At 37.2% G+C, this 16,320-nt stretch overlaps 2 protein-coding genes across 4 annotated transcripts; one reads left to right on the forward strand and one right to left on the reverse strand.

Annotated features, from left to right (window-relative positions):
* The first annotated feature begins 2,462 nt into the window (after positions 1 to 2,462).
* Positions 2,463 to 6,861, forward strand: LOC128234771 (uncharacterized). 2 transcript variants are annotated; one of them, XM_052949273.1, is made up of 3 exons: positions 2,463 to 2,555; positions 5,247 to 5,378; positions 5,620 to 6,861. In XM_052949273.1, the coding sequence occupies exons 2-3, from the start codon at positions 5,276 to 5,278 to the stop codon at positions 6,435 to 6,437; spliced, it is 921 nt and encodes a 306-aa protein (XP_052805233.1). In that variant the 5' UTR covers positions 2,463 to 2,555; positions 5,247 to 5,275; the 3' UTR covers positions 6,438 to 6,861. The 2 variants fall into 2 exon arrangements, with proteins under 2 accessions (XP_052805233.1, XP_052805232.1); XM_052949272.1 differs by lacking the exon at positions 2,463 to 2,555 and adding an exon at positions 2,756 to 2,985.
* Positions 6,862 to 7,802: 941 nt separating this feature from the next.
* Positions 7,803 to 16,313, reverse strand: LOC128234773 (uncharacterized). 2 transcript variants are annotated; one of them, XM_052949274.1, is made up of 7 exons: positions 16,083 to 16,312; positions 13,028 to 13,150; positions 12,251 to 12,325; positions 11,811 to 11,915; positions 9,815 to 9,889; positions 9,390 to 9,491; positions 7,803 to 8,070 (listed from the first exon to the last, which is right to left on the reverse strand). In XM_052949274.1, exons 1-7 carry the CDS (start codon positions 16,153 to 16,155, stop codon positions 8,006 to 8,008), a joined length of 618 nt encoding a protein of 205 aa, XP_052805234.1. In that variant the 5' UTR covers positions 16,156 to 16,312; the 3' UTR covers positions 7,803 to 8,005. The 2 variants fall into 2 exon arrangements, with proteins under 2 accessions (XP_052805234.1, XP_052805235.1); XM_052949275.1 differs by lacking the exon at positions 11,811 to 11,915 and having other exon boundaries at positions 16,083 to 16,313.
* Between the last annotated feature and the right edge of the window lie 7 nt (positions 16,314 to 16,320).

Below are 16,320 nucleotides of genomic sequence, written 5' to 3' on the forward strand. Positions count from 1 at the left end.
AAGTCGTTTGAAGTACCAAAGCATAAAATGTTAAAAATAATCATTTTTTATTTAGTTTTGAGGTTCAATATTTAGCAAACATAATACATATATCCGTAAATGTTAGTAGGGGTTAAAGTAATTTTACGAAGGAAGATTTAACCGATTTAAGTTATAATAAAAAGCGTTTGCATTTTTTTTCAAAAATGTCTTTGTACAAAATGAATATATTTTGGAGTCAAAATAGTCAGTACTTCCCAATAAACAATGTCTTGAGGCTTTGTGTGTTTGCAGATAATTTAAGAAAGATATTTGCATTTTTGTAACAAGGAAATTTGATACGCTAAATTTCATTATTTTATTGAATAACTTGCTTATTTGAAAAGATATCATCAACATCTAACGTTCTTGATTGGAATGTTTTTGGCATTTTGACACAAAAACAAGTTTGTTGTCGACAGAATTTTCCGTAAAAATGTAAATTCTTTTTGGTCCAAAATCTGATGAAATATGCTTTCGTGAAATTTGGTCAAGTCCTTATTACCCCCAAAATGACAAAAGGATGAACGTCCTCAAAACTAAATATCATAACGTCATATGAATTCACATGTGGGGACAACAATTCGAAGGTGGATGCCATTATTGCGTGGTGAATTTCTAGCATTTTATTTTGCATCCAAATATGTTGCTACAGAGTGCTGGCAGGGCTCTTGGTTTTCTGATTGTAAAACTTAAATAATGTGGGGGTATGCCTTACAATGTATTCACAAACCACTATGACAACACTGTATGGCCTGTTATAGCATATGGCGCTGTTAACTGGGGGAGTAGATCACATTGACTTAACTCAGTTCAGAGGCAAGCCTTGTATTTTTTCTTGGGTACATGGTTATACCACCTCCCCGCCAACAATGATCAACTACGGTGAATTTGGTTTGCCTCCCCCATAGTTGTAACAATTGAGATCTGTGTCACAACAATGGAATAGGCTCAATCGAAATGTTATGGAAAGAGTTAATTTTAAAAACACCGCCATCAGATTAAATTGTAATAACAGTAGACACGATGCGAAAATTGGCAGTTTGAGTATAAGAACCATCTGTAATTTATAAGTACGCTTCAACAATTGGATAGATGTGAAAATATGTCATCAAAAACCATTGTGACAGGATGACATTGTTCGTTAAAGCTACTGTCACACCATAGCGGGGTCCAATACGGACCACCCCGGGGAGGTCCTGCGTGGTCCTGGGTGAAATTGAGTCGACGGTCTCAAAACATCGGACCAGCCTGTACCCGACATGGCTTCCCAAAGGAGCCAACATGAATAACCCCGGAAGCACCACGGAACGTCCCGAAATTACCCGGACCAACATGTTGTCAACACGAATGACATTCCGGACCATACTAGAATAGCTACAGACCCAACACGGACCGTCCCGAGTGATCCGTGTCCAACACGACACGTCGGGTCGCCAAAGATCATCACAATGCCACTACTTACATTCTCGGAGTCAACATGGTCGCTACACGGACTGTCCCGGATTGAAAAGCACCACGGCAGTTTTAAACAGTTTAAATTTCCCGGGTGGTATCCAGGACCATCCCAGACCACCCCGGTCTGTCCCGGACCCAACACGGATCAGAACATTTAAGGTTGAATATTTGATCTGAAATCTATGTTTCATGATAACTAAAAAGCACTAGTCAACAATGGCTTATTTTAGATATCAGATTGCTCGACTTTGTCTGGAAACTGGGAGATATGAAAACATCCCTGAAAGTCTACGTTTATGTCCTATATCATATGTAATCTTGCCATAAAAGGCGAAATCCTTGTTCTATTTCTCCTTCTACCTATCAAGATAGTAAGAAAAGCCATTGAGCTTGATGCATCACTTAATAGTATGTGTGATCAAGACAAATTGAATCATTTTTCTAAAGCGAAAATAACTGCAAAAATATTGTTTCTTGATTCTAAAATTTCAGAACTTGTATCTTGAATAGACCAACATATGTGTAGCTATTTAAATGCAAAGATAATTTAAGAAATGATGTATATAATGTATTTCTCTATCGAAATAACATATGTTACCTCAGAGTTTAAGCCATTATGTAGAATAGCTTTGCTAATCTAACCATAAAAAATAATGGTCTGATCAAATTTGGATTCCTTATTTTAAACTTTTTTTTAGTGGTGCATTATTAGTACTTATTTACACTGTCAGATCTTTTTTTATTGTAATGAGCCATTTCTTTTTAATCGGGTTAGCATGGGTGTTGACCTAGCTATTACCTGTAAAAAGCTGAAAATATGTCTTTTTGTAATATATGTCTGCTATTGATAAGTCTCCTATAACTCTTACTAGAGTGGCAATGTACGTGTAGCTATTGTGCTTGTATTCATGAATGCACAGTTCATTGATGAGACTAAAATAAATTCTTAAATTTTCACAAGCGTCGATCCAGTCGAGCGTACTGATTTAACTCGATATAAGTACGTCTGTTACGAAACATGCGCACTAAAAATTCAGGCGACCTCCTTACTGACTGGTTCAGCCGAGTGGAACGGTTACGTAAGAAGTTTTTTTTTTATTTAATATTTTACATATAAATGAATGTTTAGTTATAAACAATTGATATTCTGACTATAAACTGTTGTTTTGATAACTATTGACTGGTTTACAGTTGTTTATTTACGTGTGTATCTCAATGTACGTAAGCAATGAGTCAACTTTGCGGGCAAGAAGTAGCACGGAAAACGTATAATTGGCGGTTCGTGCTGAGATCTGGTAAAGGGTGAAGGACGCCAAACGTTATATAACTACACATTTGTTATAAAAGACATCATCTATATTTGTACTATCAAAAGCTCATTTGTAATCCAACGTTTAAATTAGGTTGTTGATATTTTGGTTCGCTAAAAATCGCCAACAATTGGTCCGGCGAGAATCACAATTTTACAGGAGTAAAGTTAAATTGACGATTTTTAAAAAGGATTCAAAGGTATGCTGTTTTTGTTTATCTTTTACATATCAAAATAATAGTATTCGCATTAATAGCTTAAAAGGCTGTATTCTCGAAACATGGGCTGAGTGGCTTTGAACGTGGGATCGTTCCAGTAGATTTCACTAATTAAGGGTTTTAGCCGACAGAGGTCTGCAGAGAAGGGACAGTAAGGGCACACTGTATCACTGACAGGAAAGAAATCGTGTTTAATTGATGTAATGAGGGTTTTCATGCCATAAATGTAAAACCTGTATGTATTTACAATAATACTATTTACTTTATTCAAAACAAATGTATTATATGGTGACCTTAAGAATTTAATTCTATTAAGACAGAAGGGTCTATGTTGGTCTCCATGAGGGTAGAAATGTGCTAACAAAAAGACAGGGTGCAGCACCCATCTGTAAACTCTTAATGGTTTTATTGTGTCTTGCATTTATTAACGACTAAAACGTTCATTTTTTATAAGTGTTTTAGTTTGACAAAACGGGTTTTAAGAAACAAAAGGAGCATTCATAAATTGTGTTCAAAGTATATGGCTTGAAATCTACGTTATTTTAAAATGACCAAAATGAATTGGCCGTTTAACGATCTCAAATGTGGACACAAATCATAGCTGCTCAGTGAACCTTAACTAGGCAGAAACAGAGTAGAAATAGCCGCAAACCTTTTGACAAATGTGTGAAATGTTTTTACATTGATCGATATCACATGTATTGTAACGTGCGTCGCTTTAAGCTGGCTATAACATAAGTGTTGTTATACATTGTTTATCCACATTCCTCTAGAGTTTGTAAAAACTAGCAAGGGATTGCTTTGCTTTTAGATTATTTAGCTAAAAGGTATGGAATTTTATTTTGCATTGTTATTAGAATTGTTTAGTATTTAATCAGTGTATGTAGGGTCGTGGAGAGTGGAGCCGTCTATTGTGGTGCCATGGAGACTGGGCCCTTGGGATATGGGGGCCAAGATGCCGTGAAGTGTGGGGCTGTGGAGGCCCAAATATTGCGTAGGGTTAAACCTTTCTTTGCGCAAAATTAATTTATTATTTAATGGAAAATGGGGCTTCTGCTGGCATAAATATTTATAGATCTACAATAGTTGCATTCCTTGGCAAGATTGTACGCCAACATATTAACAGGGATTCAAATTGTTTACATCATAGAAATCTGCTTGCTCCCCAACTCCTGGGCCAATGTGATTCCAGTGTTCTAAGGGATCTAGACTTGACACGGGAAGGCTAGAATGTTTAGAACTTTAAGAGCTTATTAATGTCGGAACAATATGTAAATACTTATGCCATCATGCGAATATTGAACTTTGTTTACTTTGTAGTTTTAATGTCGCACTTGACCATAAAGTAGATCACTAAATAGATCTGAACTCAAATTATATTTTTGGCTCGAGGCCTTTAATTTAACTTCAAATAAATACTTCAGTATAAATTTATTTATTTATTTTTGTGAAAGAAGTTATTACAACTTATATTAATCACTCTCGTTGCCACGATGTTGTACTAAATAAATACTTGGTTATGTTGTGTATTCACTAATTTATACAACACACCCTACATGAACTCTGTGTGACGTACTCTTTTGTTAATATTTACAGCGAATATTACAGCTAGTGCTCTATCTGCTGCATAGAATCTGATCTTCACTTTGAGCCTTCGGGGAACATGTGCATTATATCTTTAGCGAAAATCAGATTTTTATTATTATAACTAATTTAACAATCGGTATCAGGATCCGATCTCCCCTCGATATCCATTCGTATCACAACTATTTCTCTACAACTTCTAATCTATTATATGTCATGTGTCTACCTAAACAATGCAACTTACATTAGATCTTACTCTTATCAATTTTTGCTTATCAAAATACTTTTAATTGGTATTTAATAGGACGTATTTGACACAGGGCTGTAATTAGTGTCGGTTAAACTCCATTCCCCCACCCTTGCATGTTTGATTTTAGAATATTTGTTTCAAATATTTTGTTAAACGTTGCATTGATACTATCATCGTCGTAGTTGTTTTCATACAGTAACATCTTATTTAAGTCTTTAACTTGACGGTTAAGGGTTAGGGTAAGATTGTGCCGCTGGTCATCATCGTTATATGTACAGTCATGTATTCCGAATTCTGAGGATGTCTGAGTTCTGACCACATCCAGCGCCAAGAGCAATGACACTGCCACAACGATGATGCCGATCATGAACTGCCATCTGAGTATTGTATTTTGAAACTGTTTTTACAGGTACCTCCTGTCTCAGCTAGCATCCAACCATGGGCCACAACCCCACCCTACTCACCCTGACGGTCATGGTGCCGCTGGCCTTCATCGTGGTGGCCGTTTTTAATGGGCTCGCCGGGGGAGGAATCGACACAGGTACGCCATTTTCTCGAGTACGCACCGTGTACAGTGCAATAATGTATGCATTTACTTAACACTTTCCTAGCCTGAGTATAAGTTAAAATGGTTTCTCAATGTAAATCGTTATTTTTATCTTAACAACGCTGTATCACGATAAGAGGGAATTGTATTAACAGTTTAAGTGAGTTATTACCGATTTACTTTTACGTTGCAATCACGTTTACACTATTTCCAACAAACCAACTTTATTCCCCAGGTTTGTACCAGTCGAATACGGGTGATATATCGGACAAATATTACCTGGAGATCACGCCGGCGGGATGGACGTTCTCCATCTGGGGATTCATCTACACATGGCAAGCGCTCTGGATTATCTACGCCGTCGTCGCACTCTTCAGGAAGTCCGATCAGGGCCCACACTACACTAACCCCATCCTTCTTCCGGTTCCGTTTCTCTTGAGCTACCTCCTGAACATGGCACTCAACTGCACATGGATGGTGGTGTTTGACCGCGAGTATATTGCTGCCGCGGCCGCCGTCCTATTCCTGATGACGGTGACGTTATACATATGTATGTTTTTCTCCTACCGCAACCTTGACAAGGGAATAGATACGCTGATCAAACAGGAGCGCAAATCCGACGTCTGGCTCACACGATTCCTCGTGCAGAATGGACTGGGCATATACGCCACGTGGTGCACGATAGCGACGCTTCTGAACTTTGCTATGCTGCTTACATACGAGTCCACCGTTGACATTGATCAGAGAGACGCTTGCACAGTAAGTTTGAGCATACTGGCGGCCGTGGTCCTCGCGTTTCTCGTTGCAGACTGGTTCTTCACTGATAGATGGACTCGCTACACCTTCACGCCATATCTCGTCCTCGTGGTGGCGTTCACCGGAAGTATCGTCAAGAACTACGACGAAGGAGCACGCAACACAATATTCACCATCGTACTATTGGCCATCGCAGCTGTGGCCCTTTTGGTAAAACTTGTTCTGCTGTTTGCTCGCCATTGTAGGAAGACGTCAGACGGCGTTCGTATCACAGAAACCAGTGGCGTCAAGGTGTAGTGACATTGAACTAAGCAATTACTCCCTCAAGTAACGATACTACTGAAGACGTGTTTTGTATTGTGAATAGTTCTGTTACCTTTATACTGCAGTTTATAAATATTTTTTGAGAATAACTTTTTAAGATATATTTTTCTCTCGTTGTGATCCTTTTCTTTAGATTGTACATGTGTTTCTGTTTGTCTTTATGTTATGAATGTTTACGCTGATGAATAAAATATGTTGGAATTAAAGCAAATACTCCCTCATATAACGCTAATACTGAATACGCGTCATTGAATTGTAAATAGGTCTGTTTATTTGTACCGAATTTATACATTGTTTAAATTGTTTACGAGTTGTATATATATTTACATGTGATTTTGTCTTTTTTGTTGAAAAGTTTTTCATTTTGTATTTTTGCATAATAAAGTTATGAAGGTGATGCGTTATTACTAAACAGATACGTATATATGCATAACCTATACTCGTACATACAATAAACCACGAGGTGCACTAACGTCAAAGAAACTTACATACGTTTAATTGATGCACATTATATCAACGGTTTCGCAGAATCTATCCGGTTAAAATAAAACAATTCACACAAAACATTGTCTTTTATAGGCATTTATGTTTAAAAAGTGTTGCTTCTGTCAAAGCTAGTTATTTAAAAACATGTCAGTGTTACAGGACCCTGCGGTTGCTCGCTGCAATAAACGCATCGCTTTTGCATCGATCTAAACTGCCAGTGGGGTAGCTATATATAGGCATTGTTCGCCTGGGCCAACACTTTTTGTGAAAAATGACAAAATTTAATTAAACTAAATCTGATATGAAAAGTAATAGCTACTCAAACAATTTGAACAACTCAAAATTTTGTTTTATTGCATGTTTTACCAAAACAAGTTTGGTGTGTAAGGTTTGCTTTCATAGTATTCATTGCATATATAATTGAGTGTGTGAAGTGTGGATATAAAATGGATGTAATTGTGCCTTTGTTCTCATGGAATGCTCCGATATTGCAGCATTTTGTTTCTTATGTAGAAAGAAATGTTTTATGTGTGTGTGTGTGGGGGGGGTATTTTATCCCCAAACTTACCTACAACCATCGGGCCTACACGTTTTTTAGGAACATCTTCGCCCCTGACTTTAATCGCTGTAATACGGATTATGCAGTGTCGTAGGTTCGAACCCACCAGGGGAATGTTCTGGATACCTGACCAAATGGTCACCAGTATTGGTTACTACCCACGAAATGGACTACAGAGTGACGAATTGGAGAAAGACATATCATTTATTTCCCCCATTAAGAAGAAAATAAAACGAGAACAGGAGAGAATACATTGTATATAAAATAGTGCGAGCCTTAGAATTATAACAGTATAATTTATGGTATGTTTAATGTATTACAAAACCGCATTTAAATGGCAATGGCAATTATATCTAGTAGAACATTATGAGTTTGTTTATGTTAATGTATCCACTGAGCTACATCTGTGTGGAGTGCTTCCTATATCGCACATCTATCGTCATGGAACTGTTTCTTTAATGCGACGGATATAAAAAAACACACACAGATTTTCATTTCACCAATTTGTTAACCAAGGAAACGACACAGTCAACAGTCCAATCAGCGGAGTCGAAATGATACCTGGAAAGTATCACATATAAATGTCACAGTAAGATATGTGTTTGAAGACAATGGTGTTTGTGCCTTTAATAAATCATTTTTGTCGAGCCCGTGATTTTCTGGCATTGTAAAAACTGCTGTAACTCATTTTTTATGTTATATCGTTGTACATCAAAGGCCGAGGCAGGAGTAAGCATGTCGCACACACGACCAGGACTGTACCTCAAAGGCCGATGCAGGAGTAAGCATGTCGCACACACGACCAGGACTGTACCTCAAAGGCCGAGGCAGGAGTAAGCATGTCGCACACACGACCAGGGTCACGCTAAGAGATCAAAGTTGAAATGATTCTTGTCTGGGCTGTATCTTGACCATGCATTATAGGATTTGCCATGAAGGTTCACCATGATGTGATGGAGTGTCGAGCACAAGACACAATCTCAAAGGCCAAGGTCACTCAAACAGTTCAAACGTTAAACCGATTACTGTTGTTTAGAATGTACGTTGTACGAGCCGCCTCTTCACCGATCATTATAGAATGTTCAGGAAACTTGTCATGAATATTCATCAAGATAAGACGGCGTGTCATGTTCAACTCCGAGGTCTGTACCGCAAATGTCAAGATTACACTGAATGCAAAATGAAAAAAATGAGCTGTGTTCATTGGCCAGTAACTTGTTCAAGCCACAATTTATCCATGCTTCTATTAGCCAATTAACTGGACACACATGGTAACCATTGTGAAGTTAAGTGTCACACGCGAGACCAAGGTATGTACCTGAAAGGTCTATGTCACAAAAATTGAAGGTTGATATTTTCGAATTTTACTTCGTGTTTTGGATTGAAAAAAGAGGTTCTACACTATATTATTGAGACCTACAAATCTAAACTAGATAGAAGTGCTCTTTCAAATTAGATAGTAAACGGTTATATCATATAAACATCATATTTTAGGTACCTGTTATCTATCAAACTCAATTGATAACTGATGCAATTGCATGGAAGAGCAATACATGTATGACTTGTGTCAAAGGCTGTTTTAACGGGCTCGACATGTCGCCTGTTGGCGTCTAGTTAATAAAATCGAATGCATTGGTTGTTGAACAAACCAACAACTGTACACGTGCTTACAATAACATTTTATGTTTATCAGCTTTCATAAGAAGGGTAGAAACTAAATACAGCAAATCACCAATTACATGTATATCCTTCATTAAGAAAAGACGACGCATATGTTAATTTACAATCGTAGAATCGTCCCAGGCCTAGACAATCGACCTAGTGTGACTGATGTTTATACCGACCAGATTGAGTACAACTTTTTAAATCATGAAGCTTACAGACAGGGCCACTGTTCAATCCATGTTCTGTCGTGTTTGTTGTAGAGCTGGTAGTGATACTTTCGGAAGCAGGGGAAGCTACAGTACTTTGTGCTGTGGTTTCTGAAAAATACACATAATACATCTCAGTATGGCGTCTAATTTTTCATTATTTGGATATGTTTTAATTAATATATCGCTATAATTAGTAACTAAATATAGAGTATTCACGCAAACTGAAAAGTCCTGTGTCAGCTGAAGAGCATAACACTTGGCTGACTGATTCGAAATCTTAAGGATTTTGAAAATAAAAAAAACAAAACAAAACACATGGCTGCATCATCCGATGGATTTACGGACGGTTTTACAGCATAAAATACATGTATCAGCTTTACCAAATTCTACATAAATACATAATCATAAAACTTATATTTCTGTCCTTAGACCTGTAGAGCAAATAATGTCCGGTATCTCTCCTTCTTCACAAAACGATGAACTATTCCAGCCAAAGTCATGACAGCCTGAATTAAAGTATGAAAAACAGTTCTTAATTTATGCAGCATTTGTTCTATATACGAACGGTAGAGTATCAATAAGGTTGTAATAAGCTACTTTGTGTACAAAGTAGACACAACGTACTTGAAAGGAGCATTTATAGTTACCCGGTCAGGCTTAATGGTCTAAGGTTGAAATGACACCTGGTCAGGCTTAATGGTGAAAGCTTGAAATGACACCCGGTCAGAGGTTGAAATGACGCCCGGTCAGGCTTAATGGTCAAAGGTTAAAATGACACCCGGTCAGAGGTTCAAATGACACCAGGTCAGGCTTAATGGTGAAAGCTTGAAATGACACCAGGTCAGGCTTAATGGTCAAAGCTTGAAATGACACCAGGTCAGACTTAATGGTCAAAGGTTGAAATGACACCCGGTCAGAGGTTGAAATGACACCAGGTCAGGCTTAATGGTCAGAGGTTGAAATGACACCAGGTCAGGCTTAATGGTCAAAGGTTGAAATGACACCAGGTGAGGCTTAACGGTGAAAGGTTGAAATGACACCCGGTCAGGCTTAATGGTCAGAGGTTGAAATGACACCCGGTCAGAGGTTGAAATGACACCCGGTCAGGCTTAATGGTCAGAGGTTGAATTGACACCCGGTCAGAGGTTGAAATGACACCAGGTCAGGCTTAATGGTCAAAGGTTGAAATGACACCCGGTCAGGCTTAATGGTCAAAGGTTGAAATGACACCAGGTCAGGCTTAATGGTTGAAATGACACCAGGTCAGGCTTAATGGTCAATGGTTGAAATGACACCAGGCCATGCTTAATGGTCAAAGGTTGAAATGACACCAGACCAGGCTTAATGGTCAAATGTTGAAATGACACAAGGTCAGGCTTAATGGTCAAAGGTTGAAATGATACCCGGTCAGGTGTAATGGTCAGAGGTTAAACTGATAAGTGTTGATAAGACTTTACCGTCTCCGGACCTTTTCTATACCATGCATTATATCATTTTCCAGAAAGTTGAATATATCCATCATGTTGAGGCATTATGTCTGGCAGATATACAGCTCTGTTCCTTAAAGGTCAAGGTCACTCATGTAAAAATGAGTTCTGTTATTAGGAATGTGTCCATTGCATCTTAACAATGCATCATAGGAATCCCAAGTATCTGGGCACATAAGCTCTCCAAGACGAGGCAGTATGTTGTGTGACACAGGCCTGTAGTTTTATGTCACTGGCACACTTACAGGTCAAAACGAGCTGTGTTCATAGGACAGTAACTTGTCCAAGCCACTTCGTATCCATGCATTAATCGATTGCCAAGTAACTTGGCACACATGGTAACCATGAAGTTGTGTGTCACACGTGAGACCCAGGTCTTTACCTGATAAGTCGAGGTCACAAAAATTGATGGATGATATTTTTCAGATTTTACTTCGTGTTTTTTGGTTGAAAACAGGGGTGCTACAATATATAATTTGAGTCCCACAAATCTAAGTTTGATAGAGGCGAACTTCCAAAATAGATAGAGGCGCAAGTCTAATTTACATGAAACGAATGGGTATGTCATAAAACATCACAATCAAGGTGCCTGCTACCTATCCAACTTCAATAATTATGTGATGCAATTGCATGGAAGAGCAATATGTCTGTATCAAAGGCTGTTTCAACGGGCCCGGCATGTCGCATGTTGGTGTCTAGTTAATAAAAGCGGATGCATTGGTTGTTGAACTAACCAACAACTGTACACGTGCTTATATTAACATTATACTCGTATATCTGACAGATATGTTGTTTTCATCAGAAGGGTAGAAACTAAAGAAACGACGACGCAGATGTTAATCTACAATCGTAGAATCGCCCCAGGCCTAGACAATCGGCCTAGTGTGACTGATGCTTATACCGAGCAGAATGCTACACCTTTATTGAACTATGGCCTTACAGTTAGGGCCACTGTTCATTCCGTGTTCTGTCGTGTTTGTTGTAGAGTTGGCAGTGATATATTCGGAAGTAGGGGAAGCTGCTACAGTACTTGATGCTGTGGTTTCTAAAACAAACACACAACAGACATATCCCTGATAATTCTCAGTATGACATCTAATATTTCATTGTTTATAATTTTGCTTTTATTAAAAGTCATAATATCATTAACACTAGTTTAACTTACTAAATATATACTAACATCACGGATTATCTAAAAAGGCCTGTGTCAGTTGAACAGCTAAACACTAGGCTGACTGATTCGATATCTTGAAGGTTTTGAAAATGCAAAATAACATATGGCTATATTATTCGATGGGTTTACAGTTAACTCAACACCATAAAATGCCAGCTTTACCAAATTCTGCATTTATGCTTAATTTTAAAACATATATTTCTGACCTCTAGGACAAATAATGTCCGGTTTCTCTCCTTCTGCACAATCCAAAGAACTATTCCAGTCAAAAGCGTGACAGCCTGAATCAAAGTGTGAAAAAAATCTTAATTCACGTTACAATTGTACTTTCTATGGATAAAACCGTATTAATTAGGTTGCAATAATCTACTTGGTGCACAGGTACTTGTACGTGGACAAAGAACACACAACGTACACGCACCGGCAAACGTTATGAGTTAAAACGGCCCAAGTAAAGACGGACAAATTAAAACATTTAATATCACTGTGTTATCAAAACAATAAAAAGAAGCAACCATTTATTCAATTTCTACTGGTTATTTGAGCTAGAGCTTCGAGTCACAAGAGAAGGTAACGTAAAAAACTTCCAAGTGTCTACACGTACACGTTCATGAACCGCAAACCAGTATTGCCGAATAGAAGCTGGCTCACTGCACAATCTACCCAAGTTAGTGAAACTAAACACAGAGTGCGCAAAAGGCGATTTTTTTAATACTTTCAAGCATGAGGTTTTGATGAAGCAACTGTTTTCCCAATGTCAATATCTCTCTTATTCATGGCTATTGCTTCCCATGCTCACATATTCAAATACATGTATAGCGTTCTTTATCTGTTACTACTTATTGCATGGTTCAACTGGTTACCGTTCTGATATCAGAATTAATCTATGAAAGAACACAAACGCTCCCTGGTAGGTTAATGTACATACGATATAACAGAATAATCTAATCCAACCCCTGCTTTTCAGTATTTGCCACACCTACCGAAATGTAGAATCGGTTTGCCATTGTATCTGTCAGAGGTACAGGAAGCCCACAGACATCCATGGCTACAACAATCCTTCGAAGCATTTGGACCAGGAATGTATCTGCTGCAAGTTGATTCCGCTAAAATAGAACAAACAATGAACATACACAGGCAAGGTAATACACAATATAATTAGGAGGTTCGATAACAAAGCGTTTTTGTCACCTTTAACAGAATATATTTAGTGCAATGAAAGTTAACTACGCCACAGTTGCTACACAGTTTAAACTGTACCAGCGTGGAGCATGGAGTGAACGGATCAACTATGGCGGTAGTTGTATCGGTCTTATCTGCTGGGTTTCTTAGTAAAACTTTTAAAGCAAATTTGAAGAGCCAAAATGATGACCAGGACACGGACTCGAGATTGATTCATGTACCGCTTATCGGGAGCGCCCATTGTTTGGAAACAAGATACAGTTTTTTTTAATTTGAAGTCGGGTATATGTTTACAAGAAACATTAGCCTAATGAGCTGTTTTCCGACATGAATAACAATTATACATTATATATCAAAACATAACCAAGAGCTGGTGACCTGGCAATAACAGCATACAGTTTTCAATAGGTACAATATTAGAACAAGTATTCATAAAATATTTAAAAAGTAAGATGGATAAAAGTACTAGTTGTATGCAGTGAGGCAGTGATAACATCAACTAGTTTACACGGCTGTACGGTCAATCCACACGCGCACGATTCCTCTAGTTAACAAACCACTGTATAATGTTTAGTTGTTTTTTTTTGCAAAAGTATAAATTAAGAATAAGCATTTACATTTAAAACAGCAAAATTGAAAGAAGCATTATGTTCATTGGAATTACAGCATGGTACATTGATGTGTAGTTGGTAAAAAATATTATAATTACATAAGTTTGCTTGAAAAAAAACAGCTTTAGAAATTATTGCTAAGACGAAGTTCTTAATTTATCAAGTAATTCAAATACAACTAGATTTTGCTGATATTATCAGAAACAGTAGTGTACATGGGCATGGTTACTCCTATGATTGGGTCAATCCCTACCTACAGGTAACCATTCAAATCTTTGCCCGGTCACCGTCCTGGCAATATCAGCATCTTCCACTCAACGCAAAATCAAATCGTAACACCTTAACAAATAATTGCCGAAAAAAAACCACAAGCAGTTCTATGTATTCGACAGATTTTAATGATTCATAAATTTTAATCAATCATGTATAGATTATAGCCCTCGCTATTTTTTATTCATATTCAAAATGCCCGCTGAAATCTTTTCTGGTCTTTGAATGCCACATCTTGTCTATTTGGTGTAGGACATCCCCTGGAAACAAAATTCCTTTCCGTAGAGACAATAGATAAATGTTATTCAGTGAAACACCTTATTATTCTCAATTTCTTCTCATTTTTTAAGTTATAACATATTATTTGCACAGTGAGTATTTACTGAAGGAACCTGTCCAGTTGTGGATCAGCCTTCTAAATTCCATGTCGTTTTGAGAGCACCTTACTTCCTTTGGCAGGCTTTTCCATACCTGAATGGCCTCAAAGCGGAAATTTAGTTGTTCTTACTGATGGCACATCTACACAGTTTTCATATCCGAGGTTAAAATTACATGTCTTAAAAGCTCAAAGGTTTTGAACATATTCTTGTGATATATTGTACAGACATTTGTAAGTTTCAATGCAATGAATCTTACCCTGCTCAGATGTAATGTTGGCAATATATACTTCTACGAAGAAGACTTTTGTAAGTTGAATTGTAATCTTTAAAATCAATTTTTAAACCCCTGTATTGAATCTTTTCTTTTAAATTTCTATCTGTGTTGGTCTTGCTACAAAAATGAAAAACAACAGGACAGTAGTTGAAATTGGATCTGATAAAAGATTTAAAGATAATAAGCTTAGTATTGGTTGTCCAAATTTGCTTAGTCTTTGAAGGATATTCAGTTGCTAAGCTGCTTTTTTGCACATTTTAGAAATCTGGACATCAAATTAATAAACTATCTACCCCAACGTCTAAAAGTTTAACTGGCTCTTAACAAACGATAGTGTGATTAAATATATGGAGACCCTTATATTGATCCTTGTGGCCCTTTCAGGATTGTGTCCCACTCACTGGTAATTTGACACAGTTTGACCCGTTGTTTTCTGTTTGTAAGATATATGTCCATAAGTTTACAAGGTGACAACTCTAGAGTGCACACAGAGATATTACTGGCAAACGAACGCTAGATATGTATTTAACATAGTTTGACAATAATTTAATCATTGATGCTAAGTTTTGATACAATTAGAGAATAAATGTGAAAGGGTAGATGCCACCATAAAATTGAAAGATGACATAACAAAATAGACAAGTGCTTGCTCAGCTGACGCACGGCATGCTCGACGACACTGAATTTTTAAAACATGTTTAAGACGTCATCCATTGTTCTTTTTGTACTCAATATGTGTTATTGGCCTGAGTTCCGTACTTTATTTCTACTAACTATCCACTAGTTGTAGAATGGACTGTCCAATGGTTGAATAATAGACAGTCATTGTTAAAAAAAATGGACAGTCAGAAATATAAAATTACTTTTAAACCCTTCTTTATTTTTGGTTTTATAAATGATTATAAATATGTTTTTTTATATAATATTCCGAATTTGAAGTTGTAACAACTCAATGTCCAATGAAAATGTGACTGAGGTTTGCGAAGCCGTTAGGGAAAAGTAAACTGTTTAATTGTTGTATGTGCCTTGAAAAGTAGAAAACAAAGAAATACATAAAGGCTTTCGAATTAAGCGAATAATGCACAATGATAACACATTTTGCCTTGCTATATATCCGTACAAGATGATTATATGCGATTATTCACTATCCGAACATATCCGAAGATGTTGCGTTCAACGGAAAATATGCGCAATTGCGGAAAGCCAGTTCATTTAAAGAAGGGAGGCTGAGGTGTAAATAGTTAACAGTTAAAAATGTATCAATTTACTGGTGTTACATACCTGTGGCTAATGTATTTCGTATCTAACAAATTTGACTTACCAGATATACATAAAACCAATGGTATTACTAGTGGAATCAGCAATCCTGCCAGCTCGAGTCTTTGAGAATACATCCTTACTAAGTCAGCTCCTGAGATTTAGCATCAAAAACTATTTTCCAAATAAATGATGCTTATGAAATTTACATTCACAATGAGGTTGGATTTTGATTATTTCAGTATTATATCTTTCATTTTATGGTCACACTGGAGTAGAACTTTGTTTTATCTCACTTAAAA

Source organism: Mya arenaria, chromosome 5, assembly GCF_026914265.1.
Source record: "Mya arenaria isolate MELC-2E11 chromosome 5, ASM2691426v1".
Taxonomy (NCBI): Eukaryota; Metazoa; Mollusca; class Bivalvia; order Myida; family Myidae; genus Mya; species Mya arenaria.

Bases quoted from the DNA above. Each gene is read 5' to 3' on its own strand.
- LOC128234771 (XM_052949273.1), top strand. From the start codon at position 5,276: ATGGGCCACAACCCCACCCTACTCACCCTGACGGTCATGGTGCCGCTG. The intron at 5,379-5,619 runs GTACGCCATTTT...TTTATTCCCCAG, and splicing joins CGGGGGAGGAATCGACACAG to GTTTGTACCAGTCGAATACG.
- LOC128234773 (XM_052949274.1), bottom strand. From the start codon at position 16,155: ATGTATTCTCAAAGACTCGAGCTGGCAGGATTGCTGATTCCACTAGTA. The intron at 13,151-16,082 runs GTAAGTCAAATT...GTTCTATTTTAG, and splicing joins ATTGGTTTTATGTATATCTG to CGGAATCAACTTGCAGCAGA. The intron at 11,916-12,250 runs GTCAGAAATATA...TGTTTGTTTTAG, and splicing joins GGACATTATTTGTCCTAGAG to AAACCACAGCATCAAGTACT.